The 20,682-nt window shown below is 42.3% G+C and overlaps 1 protein-coding gene across 1 annotated transcript in view; it reads right to left on the reverse strand.

Annotated features, from left to right (window-relative positions):
* Positions 1-12,455, reverse strand: part of LOC129707413 (protein-glutamine gamma-glutamyltransferase 2-like) — a 36,677-nt gene extending 24,222 nt beyond the window's left edge. The window contains exons 1-5 of the mRNA XM_055652420.1: positions 12,302-12,455; positions 5,783-5,977; positions 4,272-4,508; positions 1,856-1,974; positions 214-342 (exon numbers count right to left, since the gene is read on the reverse strand). Coding sequence (XP_055508395.1) covers positions 214-342; positions 1,856-1,974; positions 4,272-4,508; positions 5,783-5,977; positions 12,302-12,311 — 690 coding nt within the window. The 5' untranslated portion in view covers positions 12,312-12,455. The remainder of the gene's footprint in view (positions 1-213; positions 343-1,855; positions 1,975-4,271; positions 4,509-5,782; positions 5,978-12,301) is intronic.
* Positions 12,456-20,682: the final 8,227 nt, after the last annotated feature.

Here is a 20,682-nt window from a genome sequence, read left to right on the forward strand (position 1 = left end):
CAGGAACGATTTAAGGATTACAAAGGCAAATTTCTTCTTCCTTGACCCAACATTTGTGGTTTAGTGTTGTGCAAAATGGATTTTCAGTCCAAGATCGATTCAGATAGTGAGACACATCCTGAATCTTCATGGTTACACACATCGCATCCAAATGACTTTATCAATGGCGCAGAGGGGAAACTTTACATTTACCCTTGACATTTAAATGCTTACCATGGCAGACACAGTTCGAGCAACTTGAACAGAAAAACGTCTTCTTGGATGCTCGCGTTTTGGTTTTTTTAAATATTTGGGGGCATTATCCAATAGATTCAGGCAGATGTCCAAAATATCTTCTTCAAACTGAGAAAAATTAAAGCTGTATCAGTTTCAAACAGCAACAATTTCACTCCTGAAACCACTCACATGTTATCATATTCCACCAAATTTCATTTTATTTTTCTTCAATACCGTATGTCCCGGCAATGAAGACGCACCTGCGTCAAAAAGGCGCCCCCATTTTGAGTTGCTAAATTGTGAAAAAAGGCTGGCAGGACAGGATCAAGGGTTTGGTTTGGTCAGTAGAAAGGAAGATGTGAAACTCCTTCAAGGAGGCAATGAGGACCGGGTAGCCTCCATCTTCGCCTGTCCCACAATGCGCTGTACGATCCAGGTCTGAGGGACGAGGACTTCCTGGCTCAGGGAGATCACATAACGGGGAGGAAGGCAGAGGCAGGGGGAGCAGCCAGTTTCCCGCCAATCTCCACCTCCACCGGTATCACCCGTGCCGAAGGGCACCGTGGGAGGTTGCCGGGCGGGCCAGCAGAAGGCGCTGAGGTGGCGGCCGGTTCCGCTGTCTGGTCCCAGCGGCTGCTCACAGCCACCCAAGCTACTTCCCTCCCCGGCTGATCCACAACTCCCTCCTTCTCGACGCTCCTGAACCCGCAACTGTACCCCCTGGCGGCCCAGCCAAGTTTATACAATGTGCAGCCTAGGCCATGCTGACCCGGGCCAGACTGCCCACATGCTGTGGAAAGGAACTCCCCCCCCCCCCCAAGTGGTGATGTCCTTTCACAGCTGCCTCACACAGTTCCAGTGTCGAAGGTGTGGCAGATTCCACAGAGCAGTCATTACGAGAGTGGGATTGATTAGCCTAACCTTGATGCAGGTAAATTTTCGGGCGCTTATTTTAGAGTAAAAGATAGCGTCTTGCACGCCGGGAAATACAGTAATTAACAGTGTAATATTTGAGCTTATCTCTATACCATTTCCTGTGCCTTCTGACACCGATTCCAAAAGTGACCCATTCTTTTTCAAGACTTCAAACTAAATGAACTTGCTTTAAACTTTTCTCTTCAAATAAAATACAGACTTTTAAACCCAACTTTGGAGTCACCCATCTTCTCTACATGTTTCAACCTCAGAGGGTATCCTGCTATTCACTCTCCTTTCAAATGCACATCATTCTGCACAGATTTTCTCTTGCAGTGTAAATATTCCGACATGAGACATGCATGAATCACCATATCTACACAGATTATACATAGCTCAGTCTCAGCACATCATGAAATCCTTGAGAGTTTAATCCTTGATAGTTGTTTAATATTCTGGAACAACCCAAATCATCATTTACAAACGTTTCTACATTTCTGGGAATTAACAGATCCGAGCTGGTTTCGAATATTTGATGCAGACTAAATACATTCAGTGCTTCTAATGTAGTGAAGTAATTTAACAGTCACATAAGCATCAACAACATCCTTTGCATTCAAATGTGAGTTCCTTCCATGCAACCTAGTAGAAATATAAAATTGCTATGTAATTTAACTATGCCTGGCAAAGAGAAGTAATAAAATATCTCCTAATGTTCATGTACCTGTCCAAAGTTCCAGTCTCTTTCACCAATGTAATCACTACCACCATAGTAAATAGTCCCAGTTTCATTCAGCACATATTCTTTTCGCTGAACATCACTGTTGAGATAAACTTCATCCCCTGAAACAGAAAGGAGACTGGATGACATTCATATTATTTGTAAGATATTAAAAGTGAAGCTTAGGCATCATAAGGTCATAAGGTCATAAGTTTATAGGAGTTAGAGTTAGGCCAATTGGCTCATCACATCTACTCCTCCAATGGCTGATCTATCTCTCCCTCCTAACCCCATTCTCCTGCCTTCTCCCCATACCCTCTGATGCTTGTTATCTATCTCCACCTTAAAAATATCCACCGACGGTCTCCACAGCCTTCTGTGGCAAAGAATTCCACAGATTCACCATTCTCATCATTCCCTTCCTAAAAGAACGTCTTTTAATTCTGAGGTTATGACCTGTAATCCTAGACTCTCCCACTCGAGGAAACATCCTACCCACACTACTATCCAAGCCTTTCACGATTCTGTATTCAATGAGGTCCCCCCCTCATGGATGAACTACAACAAGTGTTTGGCAAAAGAATAAATCAGGGAAGGTAGTGCATCCGTGGATAACAAGGGAAATCGGGGATAGTATCAAAACAAAAGACGAAGCGTACAAATTCGCCAGAACAAGCAGCCTACCAGAGGACTGGGAGAAATTCAGAGTCCAGCAGAGGAGGACAAAAGGCTTAATTAGGAAATGGAAAATAGATTATGAAAGAAAACTGGCAGGGAACATAAAAACTGACTGCAAAAATTTTTATAGATATGTCAAGAGGAAAAGATTAGTTGAAACAAATGTAGGTCCATTGCAGTCAGAAACAGGCGAATTGATCATGGGGAACAAGAACATGGCAGACCAATTGCATAATTACTTTGGTTCTGTCTTCACTAAGGAAGACATAAATAATCTGCCGGAAATAGCAAGGGTCCGGGGGTTAAATGAGACGGATGAACTGAGTGAAATCCAGGTTAGCCGGGGAGTGGTGTTAGGTAAATTGAATGGATTAAAGACCGATAAATCCCCAGGGCCAGATAAGTTGCATCCCAGAGTACTTAAGGAAGTAGCCGCAGAAATTGTGAATGCATTAGTGATAATTTTTCAAAACTCTTTAGATTCTGGAGTAGTTCCTGAGGACTGGAGGGTAGCTAATGTAACCCCACCTTTTAGAAGGGGAGGGAGAGAGAAAACGGGGAATTACAGACCAGTTAATCTAACATCGGTGGTGGGGAAAATTCTGGAGTCAGTTATTAAAGATGGGAAAGCAGCACATTTGGAAAGTGGTGAGTTCATTGGACAAAGTCAGCATGGATTTATGAAAGGTAAATCATGTCTGACGAATCTTATATAATTTTTCGAGGATGTAACTAGTATAGTGGATAAGGGAGAACCAGTGGATGTGTTATATCTGGACTTTCAGAAGGCTTTCGACAAGGTCCTACATAAGAGATTAGTATACAAGCTTAAAGCACATGGTATTGGGGGTTCAGTATTGATGTGGATAGAGAACTGGCTGGCAGACAGGAAGCAAAGAGTAGGAGTAAACGGGTCCTTTTCACAATGGCAGGCAGTGACTAGTGGGGTACTGCAAGGCTCCGTGCTGGGACCCCAGCTATTTACAATATATATTATTGATCTGGATGAGGGAATTGAATGCAACATCTCCAAGTTTGCGGATGACACAAAGCTGGGGGGCAGTGTTAGCTGTGAGGAGGATGCTAGGGGGCTGCAAGGTGACTTGGATAGGTTGGGTGAGTGGGTAAATGCATGGCAGATGCAGTATAATGTGGATAAATGTGAGGTTATCCACTTTGGTGGCAAAAACAGGAAAGTGGACTGTTATCTGATGTTGGGGAAGTCCAGAACTAGGGGGTCACAGTTTAAGGATAAGTGGGAAGTCTTTTAGGACCGAGATGAGAAAATCATTTTTTGCACAAGGAGTGGTAAATCTGTGGAATTCTCTGCCACAGAAGGTAGTTGAGGCCAGTTCATCGGCTATATTTAAGAAGGAGTTAGATGTGGCCCTTGTGGCTAAAGGGATCAGGGGGGTATGGAGAGAAGGCAGGGATGGGATACTAGTTGTATGATCAGCCATGATCATATCGAATGGCGGTGTAGGCTCGAAGGGCCGAATGGCCTACTCCTGCACCTATTTTCTATGTTTCTTCTAAACTCCAGTGAGTACAGGCCCAGTGCTGACAAATGCTCATCATAGATTAAGTTAACCTACTCATTCCAGGGATCATTCTTGTAAACCAGTTCAACAATCACCAATAAAAATTACCAAGCTCATGATAAATTTTGAGGGGTCCATTACAGCATCCAATGCATTAGTTTGGTAATTATGGAAATACAGTTGCTTTAAATGAGAAGTACCTGCACACCATGGATTGAAGAGTAGAACAAAGTTTCCAAGGAAGTAGGATATGTCCTTAGAATCATGCTGCAGACTGAGGGAGTAGCGACCAATGATGGCTCTTGGCGATGATGTGATGGTCAGGCTTAATTCATTTTTGGTGACAGAATTAATTACTGCACTCCATCTTCTTACATTTAATTCGTCTGAAAAGTGAAACTCTATTTTGCTACCGTGGCTTACCTTAGGATCTGGACCTAAAACAAGACAAGCACAGTTAAATCAACGATATATCATGTGCAGATTGTGTTTAAACAAATGCCAAGTACATTCTCTAAATCAAATTAATTTGTAAATATCATGCAATTTTATTAAATTTTGCAATAGGTAAATTGAGAAGATTTATGAGGATGTTGCCAGGACTCAAGGACCCAAGCTATTGGGAGAGGTTGAGCAGGCGAGGGAGCTATTCCTTGGAGCGCAGGAGGATGAGGTATGATCATATAGAAGTGTACAAAATCGTGAGAGGAATGGATCAGGTAAATACACAGAGTCTCTTGCCCAGAGTAGTGGAATTGAGAACCAGAGGTTTAAGGTGAGGGGGGGGGGGGGGGGAAATATGGGTAATTTACAAAAAAGGGTGGTGAGTATAAGGAACAAGCTGCTGGAGGAGGTAGTTGAGGTAGGTACTATCGTAACATTTAAGAAATATTTAGACAGGTACATGGACAGGATAGGGTAAGAGGGGATATGGGCCAAACACAGGCAGGTGGAACTATTGTAGATGGGACATGTTGGTTAATTGGGTAATTTGAGCCTCTGGCCTGTTTCCATGCTGTATGATTCTGGAGGCTAAGTGTGCACTGACACCAGTGCAGGGTAATATTTCATTAGAATTATGAAGTCTCTCACAGTACAACTTTAACATCGCTGAAAAATAGTACCAATTCTAAATGTTCAATCAAATCTGAGCACAGTCTCTGGCTTTGCTCTCGAGGGGATCTACTCTATAGCCGTCATTAGGCATCTATTGACATGACCACACTGGGAACATTTTAGTGGGAAGAAGCTTAAATTTACATGTCTGTCAATGCATCATTTTTGTTTATTTACCTTTTTTTTAAATCACAGTTTAAGAGTACACCAGGCTATTAAACATTACAACTGCCAAATAAGCTCTGAACGACATAGCATGGTAGGCAGACACAAAATGCTGGAGTAACTCAGCAGGTCGGTCAGCATCTCTGGAGAGAAGAAATGGGTGATGTTTCGGGTTGAGACCCTTTTTGAGACTCGTGGGTATCTGGTTTTGTCCTTTTGCAATATTATTGGTTGTTTTTAGGTGTAAACTGAACTTTTTTTCTCATTTATTATACTGTTTACAGAGTACTATGTTGACATATTCTGTTGTGCTGCTGCAAATAAAAACATCATTGTTCTGTCTGGGACAAATGACAATAAAACAATAAAACTTTTTTTTTCACATTGTATCAAAACATTACAGCCCTTTTTAAGGTCCTTAGTTCCGTACCTGTCACCACAGCTAGTTCTATCATATGCTTTTGAAGATTGAATCCATCTTTGAAGAACACCTTAATATCGAAGCTTTGTCCCCTTCTGAGTAACAGACGCTTCTCGCTGATCTCAATGGTTCTGTGCGCCTTGTTATTTGCTGCACATTGTAAGTCAACTTGGCACTTTCCACTAATTGAAGCAAGCTTGCCATCTATTAACAAAAAAGAACATTGTTAAAACATTAAATGTTGCTGGGCTCCCCTGCTAGTGGCCTCTGTGACTATAACGTGGTCACCCATGATAGCTGAGGAGGAAAAATGAATGCGAGCATCAGGAAATGCCATCCAGCCCCTTAATATGCTGGAACTGTCAAGAGCTGGATGTGTTTTGATACTTAGGCCTTTGACCTTACCCGAAGGGGCAGTTTCTTCATCCGAGTGTGATGTTTATTAGGAACAAGCTGCCAGAGGCAGCGAAAGAGGCCGATACACTGTGGACATTTAAAAAAAATTATAATGTTACATGAAAAGGAAAGATTTGAAGGACATCAAATCCTTTGAAGGCCAACTGCAGACAAATGTGACTAGCTTAATTATAAATTCTGATTGTCCTAGATAGGTTTGGGTCCAAGGTTATTTCTTGGTTGGATAACTCTATGACATTATGATTAGTGTAGGATAAGGGAAAATAAACGCTTGATGGTCAGTGTGGACCTGATGGGCTAAAAAGTCTCTTTTTCCAGCAGAGACTGCACTTCCTGAGGGTGCTCAGGAAGAACAACATCACTCAGAGGCTGCTGCTGTCCTTTTATCGGTGCTCCATTGAGAGCATACTAACATACTGTGTATGCGTGTGGTACACCAGCTGCACAGCGGCTCAGAGGAAAGCGCTCCAGAGGGCCATTGACAACGCCCAGAGGATTGTCGGCTGCCCTCTCCTTACCTTGGAGGACCTACACAGTTCCCGCTGCACCAAAAAAACCCAGAATATAATAAAGGACATCTCCCACCCCGGACACTCCCCGTTTGAACTGTTGCCGTCAGGCAGACGGTACAGATCCACAAGGACAAGGACAAATAGACTAAAAAACAGTTTTTACCCCACTGCTATAAAAGCACTAAATGTGGCCGCCAAGGAACGCAGGGGCGATACATACTAAGGGACTGTGGTAACGGTGAAATCGACAGAAGGATGGAGGGTTGGGTGTGTATGCGTGCTTTGTCTGTGATTTTTATTTATTTGCTTATCTTTATTATTTTACCGTGGATGTTTCGTTAGCTTTAGAAATGTTTGAATGCTGCACTGACTGGCTGACATTTTAAATTTCGTTGTACATGGCCCATGTTACAATGACAATAAAGAAACTATTCTATATATTGTGATATAACTCTGTTAATGATCCATTGTAATGTATTGTTAAATATTTGTATTTACTATCAAGTGTCTGCCTTGGATGTTCACCCAGGCATAGATTTTTAAGTTAGGGTTCATGATATCTCAGGAAAACTCCCGGGAGAATCAATAACTCTCGACATCTAAATCACGTCTGGTCACCCCTTTAGTGCTGGGTTAATTTGCCTGCAACATGCTTTGAAAACAGTGCCTTGAAGGAAGATAACAACTTCAATTCAACTAAGCATGTTTAAGGTCACCAAATGGAAATCATATACATATGTTAAGGTGAGAGGGGCAAATCTTAAAGGAAAAAGATTGGGCCAAGTTTTTTACACAGGTGAATGCCTGGAACACACTGTTGAGATGGGGTGGTGGAGGTAGATACGATAATAGCTATTAGATAGCCAGCTGGATGTGCAAGGAATGGAGGGACTATGGTTAATGTGCAGGCAAATAAGAGCTGGTTTTGGCATTATGTTTGGCACAGACATTATGGGCCAAAGGCCTGTTCATGTGCTGTGCTGATCTACGTTTTATGTTCCACTAACACATAATTTATTTTAAAACAATTATTCTGTTTCATCTAAATATTTTCTTATTCTGTTCATTTCTTCACCCAAACATTTTCAGGTTTCCTCAATTTGTTTATTTAGATGAAATTCTTTCCCATTCTCCCACTTATTTTTCCTGTAGCCTATTCTCTCACACTGTCCTGAATATCCTACTATGTAAATTAGCACAGAAAGATTTGGTAGCTGTTTTGAGTTTCCTGTATTTCTGGTTCATGCTTTAACCAGTTTTCTCCTCGCCCTTCCTGCGGGTGCTAAATTTGTCTGCCGACAGTTAAATTTAGGGCGGTGGTGATCATTTTAAAATTCAACTATCAATCATGACAAGAAACTCACACCCATAGCTGATCAACGTTCGAGATGCAATAATATATCTTTCAGCCCCACCTTCAATACTCCCACACGCAACGATCTCAAACCATTAAATTTCAAGAAACCCACATTCCACATCAGAAATCAGCATATTTATTTCCTCTTTCCTAGTTAAATAATACTAATGTTGATCTATAAATCTCCACACCACATTCCGTGTTTGCATCATCAAATTCAGCACTTGATCAAACTAGGATGCATTCAGTTTTGTTTAAAGCAATAATGAGGTATTAGATTATTCGCAGCATGTGCAATCTTGGTTGTGAACTGTTGCTTTCTGTATGTAACTTCTTATAGACAGAAATAACCAACTTGGGCAGCTTCCAACCTGCAGTATGAATGGTGATTCCCCTAATTTTAAATTAACCCTGCATTCCCTCTCTCCCCATCCCTCCCCCACTCTAGTTAACCTGCCAGTTCCACTGTTCGCATCCATATATCCCTTCGTTATCACCTCTTCCACAGACAACAATGGACCATTGTGGGCTCCAACTTTCCTTGGTCATGAGTGCTGGATCTGATCTATTCTGATTCTTTTCATATATCATTTCCCTCTCCCTGACTTTCAGTCTGAAGAAGAGTTTCGACCTGAAATATCAGCTATTTCTTTTCTCCAGAGATACTGCCTGTCCTGCTGAATTACTCCAGCATTTTGTGTCTATCTATGGTGTAAACCAGCATCTGCAGTTCCGTCCTATACGTAAATAATTAACTGTTCTCTCGACTGCAAAATTGTATAGTGACTAGGCATATAGAATCTACACAGAACTTCAGTGTGAACTTTGAATGAAATGCTTGAATCTTCTTTTGAAGCAGTTTTGTGTATAAACTACCTTGGATTGAAGAATCCACTGAGAAGACATATCTCATGCATTCCAAATTGGTTTCAATGGAAACTGAATGGTCGACCTAATCATATTACACACGTAAATGACTGTTTAGAGCAAGGCATGCAGTTTATACATGCTAATCAAACATCAAACTAGAATAATGGCTTTAAAGATGCAGTTCCAATTGGTTTAATGTACTTCTGCTGTCCTGTGTCAGTCAGTATGTTCCCATGAAAAAAAATCGACACTTGGAATTGTGCCTTTTATTTTTTAAATGCACTTGATGAGTGGAAGTTCTGCTAAAGCACAGGATGGGTTTATTTCTCTGCAAAGAGGCAATACTAGGATTGTGACTTGCCCAGACAGAACACACCCTCTTCATATGATAATTTGCAAACGTGGAATATGAAACCAGTTCCAGGATTCAAGAATGCAGATGGAAGAGCAAAAGAGGACACATACTGGAACAATTAATAGCATGCTCAATGTACCCAGTGCTTGGCAACTAATGCCACTGCGTCACTTATGGTTAATATAAACAGTCAACATGGATTTGTGCCTGGAAGGTCATGTTTGACTAATCTTCTTGAATTTTTTGAAGAGGTTACTAGGGAAATTGACTAGGGTAAAGCAGTGGATGTTGTCTATATGAACTTTAGTAAGGCCTTTGACAAGGTTCCTCATGGAAGGTTGGTTAAGAAGGTTCAACTGTTGGGTATAAATGCAGGAATAGCAAGATGGATTCAACAGTGGCTGAATGGGAGAAGCCAGAGGGTAATGGCGGATGGCTGTTTATCCGGTTGGAGGCAGGTGACTAGTGGGGTGCCTCAGGGATCGGTGTTGGGTCCTTTGTTGTTTGTCATGTACATCAATGATCTGGATGAAGGTGTGGTAAATTGGATTAGTAAGTATGCAGATGATACCAAGATAGGGGGTGTTGTGGATAATGAAGAGGATTTCCAAAGTCTACAGAGTGATTTGGGCCATTTGGAAAAATGGGCTGAAAGATGGCAGATGAGTTTAATGCTGATAAATGCGAGGTGCTACACCTTGGCAGGACAAATAAAAATAGGACGTACATGGTAAATGGTAGGGAATTGAAGAATTCAGTTGAACAGAGGGATCTGGGAATAACCGTGCATAGTTCCTTGAAGGCGGAATCACTTATAGGTAAAGAAAGCTTTTGGTATGCTAGCCTTTATAAATCAGAGCATTGAGTATAGAAGCTGGGATGTAATGTTAAAATTGTACAAGGCATTGGTGAGACCAAATCTGGAGTATGGTGTACAATTATGGTCGCCCAATTATAGGAAGGATGTCAACAAAATAGAGAGAGTACAGAGGAGATTTACTAGAATGTTGCCTGGGTTTCAACAACTAAGCTACAGAGATAGGTTGAATAAGTTAGGTCTTTATTCTCTGGAGCGCAGAAGGTTAAGGGGGGACTTGATATAGGTCTTTAAAATGATGAGAGGGATAGACAGAGTTGATGAGGACCAGCTTTTCCCTTTGTGAATAGGGAAGATTCAAACAAGAGGACATGACTTCAGAATTAAGGAACAGAAGTTTAGGGGTAACATCAGGGGGAACGTCGTTACTCAGAGGGTGGTAGCGGTGTGGAATGAGCTTCCAGTGGAAGTGGTGGAGGCAGGTTCGTTGGTATCATTTAAAAATAAATTGGATAGCCATATGGATGAGAAGGGAATGGAGGGTTATGGTATGAGTGCAGGCCTAAAGGAAAAAAAGTTGTTCGGCACGGACTTGTAGGGCCGAGATGGCCTGTTTCCGTGCTGTAATTGTTATATGGTTATAAAACCAATGCTGAAGTGCTGGTACATTGCCAGAATCTGACTGTGGCCACATATTGCATTACATTCAGCCCAGCAGCTTCATTCCAGTTCTCAGCAGAACAATCCCATTGGTTTCATTCCCCTCTCCCTGGAGCCTGCAAATCTATTCTTTCGCGCATGCCTACAAGGTCGTCTTTAGTTTCTCTGTGACTGCACAATTCAAGGAGCATTAGAGAAACCTATACTGTTGCGGAGAGAACATGTAAATTCCGCAAACATGGCACCTATGGCCAAGCTAATACCCAGGTCCCTGAGACAATGAGGCATCAGCCCAAACTATTGCACCATCTTGCCACAGAAGGCTGTGGAGGCAAAGTCAGTGGACATATTTAAGGCAGAGATAGATAGTTTTGTGATTAGTACGGGTGTCAGAGGTTATGGGGAGAAGGCAGGGGAATGGGATTAGGAGGGAGAGATAGATCGGCCATGATTGAATGACGGAATAGACGATGGGTCGAATGGCCTAATTCTGCTCCTATCACTTATGATCTTATCAACTTGTTGCCACCCTGAAGTCACCAACCCCCTGATTTTAATACATTTAAAAATACATGTAAATCACCACAGGAAAACATAAAAATCCCCAAGAAAACTCAGGTAAAAACAATTGCTAATATTCAATCCCTCAATGTGCAGACTCAATCAAAATAATACCAAAGTGTGAGAGAAGTTGAAGGTTCCCAAAAAACAGCCCTATGCTAACAGAAGTACACCATAAGACTATAAGAGCACAAGAGAGATGAGTAGAATTAGTTCATTTGGCCCATCGAGTCTACTCCGCTGGTCAATCATGGCTGTTCTATTATTTCCCTTCAACTCCATTTTCCTGCCTTGTCCTTGTAACCTTTAACATCTTTACTAATCAAGTCTATCATTCTCCACTTTAGAAATACCCAATGCCTTGTGTCCACTGTCATCCGTGGCAATGGATTCCACAGGTTCACCAGCCTCTGGCTCATTATATCCAATCTAAAGATCTATCCTTTTATTCTGAGACTGTGCCCTCTAGTTCTCTACCCTCCCACTTTGGAACATTCCCTCCGCATCCACTCTATCTAGGCCTTTCAAAATTCAGTAGGTTTCGATTATATCCCCTCCTAAACTCCCACAAATAACAGGCCATTAGACACACAGCATACCTCAACTCAGTTATCTCCGGGATCGTTCTCTAAAACCTCCTCTGGACCCTCTCCAACGTCAGCACATCCTTCTATATGTGACCCTAAACTACTCCCAAAATATTACAAATGTGGCTTGACCAGTGCCTTATAAAGCCTCAGCATTACTTATTTACTTTTATATTCTAGTCCCCTGGAAATGAATGCTAACTTTCCTTACAACACAGCCATGAGACTTGCACAATTCTCAGTCACTGAGCCAACCATTCTTCAACCTTATGACTTCCTAACTGCTTACATGTATAAACACAAAGCAGAACAAAGAAATCATTTGCTGCGACTGAACTTTCCAAAGAGAACTCAAATAGAGCAATCCTTCAGCATTAAAATTTTGGACTCACCAGTTGCCATGTTGTTGCTGCAAAATGATCTTTCTCTCTTTCACTCTTACACTCCAGATAAGAAAGCAGTGACTGCTTCTCCCTATATAGCTCAGCACATAAACATCACTTAAGCATTCCCACGCCCAGAGGGAGGTACTAAAAAGGGGATGTCCGTGTACAAGAAATGTAAATACTTTGTTCATGTGCCAGACAGTTACGCAAATGGTTTCAAATCAGATTCCAAATTCATTGCACAATATTCCAAGCAATCAGAAGCATCAGTCAAAGCAAACCAAAACCCTGTTTGATAGAATTGGTTACCTCATCCATCCAGTTAAATCAAAATTGACACCTACAAGGGTAATTGATTACCTAGAATTTACTATCAAAAACAGTAAATATGTTGGTGACTTTGCCTAGGGGCAAGCGACTATATTAATCAAGCCTGCTAAGACCTGATAATCAAATACTAGCCATCTATCAGGCAAACATCGAGTGTAATTGGCAAATAGTAGCTGCATTTCCAGCAGTACGTACAGGCCTTTGCATTACCAGAATTTACAGCGAGCAAAGGAACGAACACTCAGATTCCATGCAGGCCAAATTGGCAAAACTATGGATTGCCAGCAGAGGCCATTGTTGAATAACTATGGTGGATAACGAACGTGAGAAAGCTCAAGGTAAATTTTGCTTGAAAGCCATTGAGGGTTCTTCAGACCTATGCAAGCGGCTAAGGATGGGAAGCCACTAACTAGAGCTGTGGGGGCAGATGGAATGAGCAGGAGTCTGTAATTCACCAACACATGGAATCAATTACCCAGAATTGTTGGGGCCACAATTTAAAGGTTGTGACTCAAAGGTTTCTGTAGCAGTATGCAACCAGTGCTTGTTCAAATTCAGATTGATAACACCACTGCGGTGGCACATATCCATTAACAAGGGTGGTGTAAAATCTGTATCTTACGACAGATTGTCGAACCTCATTTGGCACTGGTGTATCAAGAGGAATATTTGGGAAATCTACGAGGTAGATATAACACGGTGACAGATGCTGGATCACAAATGTTTAATAACAACACAGAATGGATGTTGAATCAGGCAGTATTTAACAAAATAACTACACGATTTGGCATACCAGATATTGATCTGTTTGCATCTAGATTAAACCATCAGTTGCCCAGATATGTGTCCTGCAAACAGGATCCAGGAACAAAGGCAGTGGATGCTTTCTCCCTCAATTGGGGAGGATTGTTTATGTATGCTTTCTGCAAATTTGTCTCACAAACCGATGCTTGACCAAAATCAAGCAAGACTAAGCCACAGGCATATTGGTAGTGCCAGATTGGCCTACTCAAGCCTGGTTCCCAAAAATTTTGGGAACTATAGTCGAGCCAGTTATGGCTGTACCCAAGAGCAGGGACCTCCTAGTGAACCTAGTTACAGGGAGTAATCATCCACTACATGAACGTATTAACTTGTTGGTCTGCAGATTCTATGGAGGCCTTTTCAAGGCATAGGACTGTCCGAACAAATACAACACAGTTCGGATAACAGATGTCTTGGAGTTTCCTAACAAACTCTGTACTATAACTATAAACAAAGTTATAGTGCAATCTATAGTGCCAGAGGCGCACTCTCCTCCTATCTGATGCTGGAAGCAGGGCACGGGTCGATAGGAACGCACCCCTTTACAACAAAATTCATGAAGGGAATTTACAATTTAATACCTCTAAGACCGAGGTACACGGACACATGGGACGTGAGCGTGGTACTAACCCTACTTTGACAGTGGGGACCACCTATAACTAACCCTGAAGGTGGTATGCTGTCAAAGAGTCCAGACACTGCAAAAGCTACAGTTGGACCACATGACCACCAATATGAACAACATAACATTCGTAATCAGGAACCTGATAAAACATAGCAGGCCAGGAATGCCAGGGATGGAGATCCAGTTCTTGGCATATCCAGAGGACCTACGGTTGTGTGTGTGGTAACATACTAACACCACTATCTGAGAGTTACGGAGAACCTCAGAGGCTCAGAACAATCGGTCCTCATCAGCCATAAAAATAAAAAAATAATTTAAAAAAAAATTAAAAAACCACACCAGAAGGTGTCAACTCAAACCATCTCCAGATGGTCAAAGGGGGTAATGGCGGTAACAAAGTGAACATTTATATGGTTAAATCTCACTCCACCAGGGCTGCATCTACGTCGGCAGCAAGAGCAATGGACGTGCCTCTTGACGACATCCTAGTGGCTGCAGGATGGACGAATGAAATAACGGTCCACCGGTTTTTATAACAAACCTATAACCGGACTGGGGGTGTTTGCACGTACCATTTTAAATTCTGTCCCTTAGTTTACCCCCAAGGTTGGGAAGGGTAACTAGTTTTTAAAAACCTTTCTTTCATTTAAAGCATCAGTGTCTTTACTTAACTACGTAATGTCTGAATGCTTTAATGATTACGCGCATCCATGGTCAATCCATTCAGTGTGTGACGCCTGGATTCGTAACCGGCGTAAAATCACACAGCTTTGAAATCTTCACGTAGTCACTCACGTGACTCCGAAGTAAAATAGTAAGATTAAACGAGAACTTACCAGTTTGAAGTTTGATCTTGATTTTATGAGGAGTTACGATGAGCGATTACGTGCCCACCGCTCCCACCCTCATACTATCAAGGTCACATGGAAGTTCTAGTTTCTTCAATCTTACTATTCTCAGGTCTTCTTTTTATGTGATTTAACACCGCTGCTTTGAAGATTGACGCGCACGCAGACGGACGGCCCTTCTTCACGTAATCGCTCATCGTAACTCCTCATAAAATCAAGATCAAACTTCAAACTGGTAAGTTCTCGTTTAATCTTACTATTACATCTGGAGTTGCAAAAGAGCAAATGAACAGAGTGCAGAATGTAGTGTTGCAACTCCAGAGAAATATGAGCAGGTGTAAGTTCCCCAACTTCTCAAACCGGTTCCACCGTTCAACAAAATGCTGATTGAGCTGATCCTTGGCCTCAACATGTACTGTTAAATCCCCATCAATCCCCAATTGCTTTATATCTCAACCTTAAACATACATAAAATGATTCATGCAGGTCTATGTAGAGAATTACAAAGATTCATTAATCATTGAGAGAGAGAATTACTTCTCCTCACATGGAGAGAATTCAGACAGATTACTGACCCACACACAAAGATTGATCACACTTAATATTTCAACAAGACATGAAAAAGCAAGGGTCCTTGTAGTAAACACTGAAAGGAGAAAATACATCACTGTGGTGCAGTTGAGAAAGCTATTCTCCTCAGTTCTGTCTCTATCCTGATCTCCAGAATTGATGATATGGGCATTCTCCTCATGACTACAGAGGTAACTAACAAGTATTCCATTTTCCTCCCACATCCCAATGAAGTGTGGGTTCACAGGATAGTGGCCAATAAAATGAACCTCAGTGTGTAGATGAGTGGTAAATATTGGGGAGAGTTGATAGGTATGTGGGTAAATTAAAAAAAGTGGGATTAGATGTGTGCGTGATGGCTGGTATTAACTCGATCGGGTAAAAGGCCAGGCTCGATGTTGCAGAATTCCATACATCTATAATATAGATTTTATAGAGTTATACTGCACTCAGTTATACAGACTTTTTGCCCCAACTAATCCATGCTGATTAAGTTACTTGACTGAGCTGTTCCCATTTGTCTACATTTGCCCCATATTGTTTTACACCTTTCCTATTCATGTACCTGTCCATATGTTTTTTAAACATTGCAATTGTACCCACCTCTACCATTTCCTTAGGCAGTTCATTTCACCAACTCACCACCATCTGTATGGAAAAGATTGACCCTCAGGTTCCCTTAAAATCTTTCCTCTTTCACCATAAGTCTATGGCCTTTAGTTCTGGACTCCTCTAACTTGGGGGAAAAACTGTGACCAATCTCCTTCATAGTTTTATACACCTCTGTAAGTCACCCCTCAGCCTCACACGCTCCAGGGGGAAAGCCCCAGCCTTTCCCGTCTCTCCTTATAATTCAAGCTCTTCAGTCCCAATAACATCCTGATGAATCTTTTCTGCATCCTTTGCAGCTAATGGCATCTTTCTTATAACTATTGGACCAGAACTGCATACAATAGTCCAAATGTGATTTCACTAAATGCTTTTCCAATGCATAAAAGACAAATTTTCCATGCACACTACTCCTAATCGGACATTGCCTTCCCAAATGCAAGTAGCTCTTATCTCTCAGGGTCCCTTCCAGAATAGGTGTAACTTTGTCACCAACAATTCTGGATTCCACCTGCCTTGCCCTTCGCTCTAACTGGAACATCCATGCAATGACCCTCAACATCACACTCTTAAATGCATCCCATTTTCCAGACATCTCTTTCCTTGCAAATAACCAACTCCAGCCATCTCTTGCTGTCTGAAGAAGGGTCTCAACCCCCCAGTCCCCCCAGTAGATAAATCCTACTGCTATATGCCTGCTTTCCCAGGCACGGTTTAACAACATGTGCCATTAGCTGGGTAAGTATTAATCAGTGTTGCAGAAAAACTGGTTGCATTCTGTGCATGCACGAGCATGAGCTCAAATGTACTACCACTCCAAGCCGAGTAGTGCAAATTACATTGAGAGTGTGCAGTGTCAGCTATAGTGAAACTTGGAAGCATACAAGCAGCTGAAGCACCACGATCCCATCCAAACATTTCCAAACTCCGGTTCCTTGAGATCTCACTCCAGAAGGTCACGCAGTCCTAAGTGCTCTCCCAGAAGATCGGCGCAGGACCTCGTGGCAGCAGACTTTTATTGGTCCCCGGACCTTGAGGGACAGAACCACATCGGGGTGGTCTCTTTACAATCCAATTACAGATATCGATTAACCCCATACATAACAGACATTTCCCTGACCCAATAATACAGTGGCTAATACATTGTATTCAAACAGGGCTTCTCGGAGGAAGCAAACATCGCAACATTTACCCTGATCTGCAAGAAAATCAGACAAGGCTCAATACCTCATTAATCAACATTCAGTAAAGAAAAGTTTTGCAACATTATTTACAATTATTTACAAGGTATATGTCTGGTTTGCATTCATCCAATCTATTCTATGCATTTTGCACCTAAATGACACGGTCTGCAGAAGTTCCCATTCCCTTCCTGCAGCTTGGACCCAGGCTCTAGACAAACTTGCACTACTCTGCAGCTTGTCCCAGTGCCACAGAGAGCACTTTCAAATTGACCAAATATCCCAGCAGCCCTGAAGCCTTGACCCAATTCTAGTCCTAGCCTCTCCAATCTGGCCAGGATAGTACCACGATCCCATCCAAACATTTCCAGATTTGCTTCCCCCTCAACTTTCTGACCCACTACTTGCAATGAGGATAGGTGGCAACACATCCTCCATGATAACGCTCAACACTAATGCCCTGCAAGAATGGGTCCTCAGTCCCCTACTATACTCCCTTTACACTCAACACTGTATGGCAGTTTGTAGCCAACACCACTGTGTAGAGGGGCCAAATCATGAACAATGATGAAAGGGAGTATAGGAAGGAGATAGAAAACAAGAACAGTAGCATCTCCCTCAATGTCAGCAAGATAAAGGAGCTAGTTATCGACTTCAGGAAACATGGTGGAGTACATGACCCAGCATCAAGGATGCGGAAATGGAAATGCAAAGAGCTTTAAGTTTCTTGGCACGTAATGATCTGTCATGGACCAACCATATTAATGCAACAGCCAAAAAGGTACACCAATGCCTCTACTTGCTGTGGAGGCTGAGGACAGTCAGAATGAATCCAATGACTTTTTCAAATTTCTGCAGTTGCACCATGGAAAGTATACTGTTGGGTATGCTTTCCATCAACACGAGGTTTAGGAACAGCGCTGCCCAAGGCTGCTAGAAATGCAGAGAGTTGTAGATGTAGCCATCCTTCACACAGACCAGACTTGCCCCTATGGCTCCATCTACATCTAATGCTGCCTTGGAAAAGTGGCCTAAGAATCTTGTCCCATGCTGGTCATTGTTTCTTCTCCCATCTGGCAGAAGGTGCAGAAGCTTGAAAGTGCATACCACCAGAAACAGGAACAGATGCTTCCCCTCTGTCATCAGGCTTCTGAATGGTCCTTCCATATGCTAGGGTGCTGTCCGATTCACCACTACCCCATTGAGGGCATTGGATTTTGCCTGATGATAGTGATGCGCAACAAAGCGCTACACAATGCCAAGATGGTGGACAGTTTTCTAGCTGTGGTTGTGGGAACAGACATACCAACAAATGAACCATAATATATTTCTCATTGTTAGCCTGCATTTCAGTACCTGTCTGACTATTGCTGTCACCAGGCTAAACTCTGCTGCCCTTGGCATAGATGAAGGTTTCTGATGATGTAATCTGGATTTGCTAGATCGGGAATCCTTTCATAGCTCGGCCACTTTCTTAGTTTCACAGTCTTTCAACAATATAAATCCAAAGCCAGACTGAGTAGCAGATGTAGCAGCTCAGACCATCATACAAATCAACTTCCCTTCCTTTAACTGCATTTACACCTCACGCTGCCTCGGCAGGGCAAGCAGCATAATCAAGGACGAGTCGAACCCTGCACACTCCCTCTTCTCCCCTTTCCCATTGGGCAAAAGGTATGGAAGTGTGAAAAAGCACACCTCAAGATTCAGGGACAGTTCCTTCTCAGCTGTTATCAAGCAATTGTACGATCCTACCAACAGCGAGAGAGCAGTCCTGATCTACTATCCACCTCATTGAAGACCCTCAGACTATTTTTGATTGGACTTTACTGGGCTTTATCTTACACTGAACATTATTCCCTTTATCATGTGTCTTAATAATAATAATAATAATAATAATAATAATAATAATAATAATAATAATAATAATAATAATAATAATAATAATAATAATAATAATAATAATACATTGTAGTGCGTGGGTCTCAAAATGAGGCAAGTAGTCCGCAGTTTAGCGCTTTTCAAGGACTCAAAGTCGCCTTACATGGTGAGTCTTTACACTGTAGATGGCTTGATTGTTATCAGGTATTCTGCTAACTGGCTAGCTTGTTAACTAACTAACGAGTAGGAAGAGGGGGAGAAAACATCTGCAAGTTTACAGAGGAGGTTATAACCCAGTAAATCCGATTTTAAGGTACATGGCAAATGAACCAAAGAGAAAGATGGATAATGGAGACAGAAAGGACTGCTGGAATCTGAATTGCTAAACAATCCATGAGAGGAACTCAGCAGATAAGGCAGCATCTGTGGAAAGAAATGGACAAAAATTATTTTCTTGATCAGGACCCTTCATCTGAACTGAAAGAGCACAGAGGAGATAACAAGGATAAAGAAGTGAGGCGGACTGGTGGAGAAAGGTCTGACAAGCAATAGATGCATCTGCATGGAGCCTCGAAAGACACATTAAAGCAGCAATAGCAAAGTGATGGATGAACTCAGCCGGTCAGGCAATGTCAATGGAAGGATGTGGACCGATGGTGTTTCAGGGTTGAAGACAGGGTCTTGCCCAAAACGTCATCTGTCCATTTCTTTCCACAGGTGCGGCCTGGCCCATTGAGTTCCTATAACATTTGTTTTTTAGCACAAGATCCCAGCATCAGCTGTCTTTTGTGTCTCCACATTAAAGCAACACTGTGTAAATGAGTCGGTCAGTCTTATGCAAGGCTCAAACTTCCTCCCAATCCAACTCCACTATGGCCCCCACCAGCAATCTCCCTGTGTGCCTGCCGGAGGGCTAGAGTGGAATTAGTTGAGCCTGGAACACAGGTTGAGGGTGATTGGATGAGAATTGGGAGCCAATGATTGAACTAAGATGGTTTGGACTGAGCTGAAAATGTGTAGATACATTAGTGATTAGGGCGAGGTGGGTGGAGAGAGCATAGTACAGGAGCGTGTGCACCAGAGGTGGCGGGAGGTAATGGGTGTTGAGTGGTGAAGATAGTGGCAACAAACGGTGAAGTTGTGGAGGGAGAATGAGGCAACTACAAAGAAAGCAAGGCAAGCGGCACAGCGGGAGAGTTAGATTAGATTAGATTAGATTCCTTTATTTGTCATTCAGACCTTTCGGTCTGAACGAAATGTCATTGCCTGCAATCATACATATAATAATAAATAACAAAACGCCCAATAAACACAAATTAACATCCACCACAGTGAGTTTACCAGACACCTCCTCACTGTGATGGAGACAAAAGTCTTAAAGTCTCTGCCTCTTCCCTCCTTATTCTCCCTCTGCGCTGAGGCGATCCAGGCCTCCGATGTTGTTACCCCACCGGGCGATGGTAAGTCAGTCCTACGGCTCAACCGAGCTCCGCGAACGGGCTGGTTCAAGCTCCGCACCCGGGGTGGTCGAAGTTGCTG

Source organism: Leucoraja erinacea, chromosome 21 (genome assembly GCF_028641065.1).
Source record: "Leucoraja erinacea ecotype New England chromosome 21, Leri_hhj_1, whole genome shotgun sequence".
Taxonomy (NCBI): Eukaryota; Metazoa; Chordata; class Chondrichthyes; order Rajiformes; family Rajidae; genus Leucoraja; species Leucoraja erinaceus.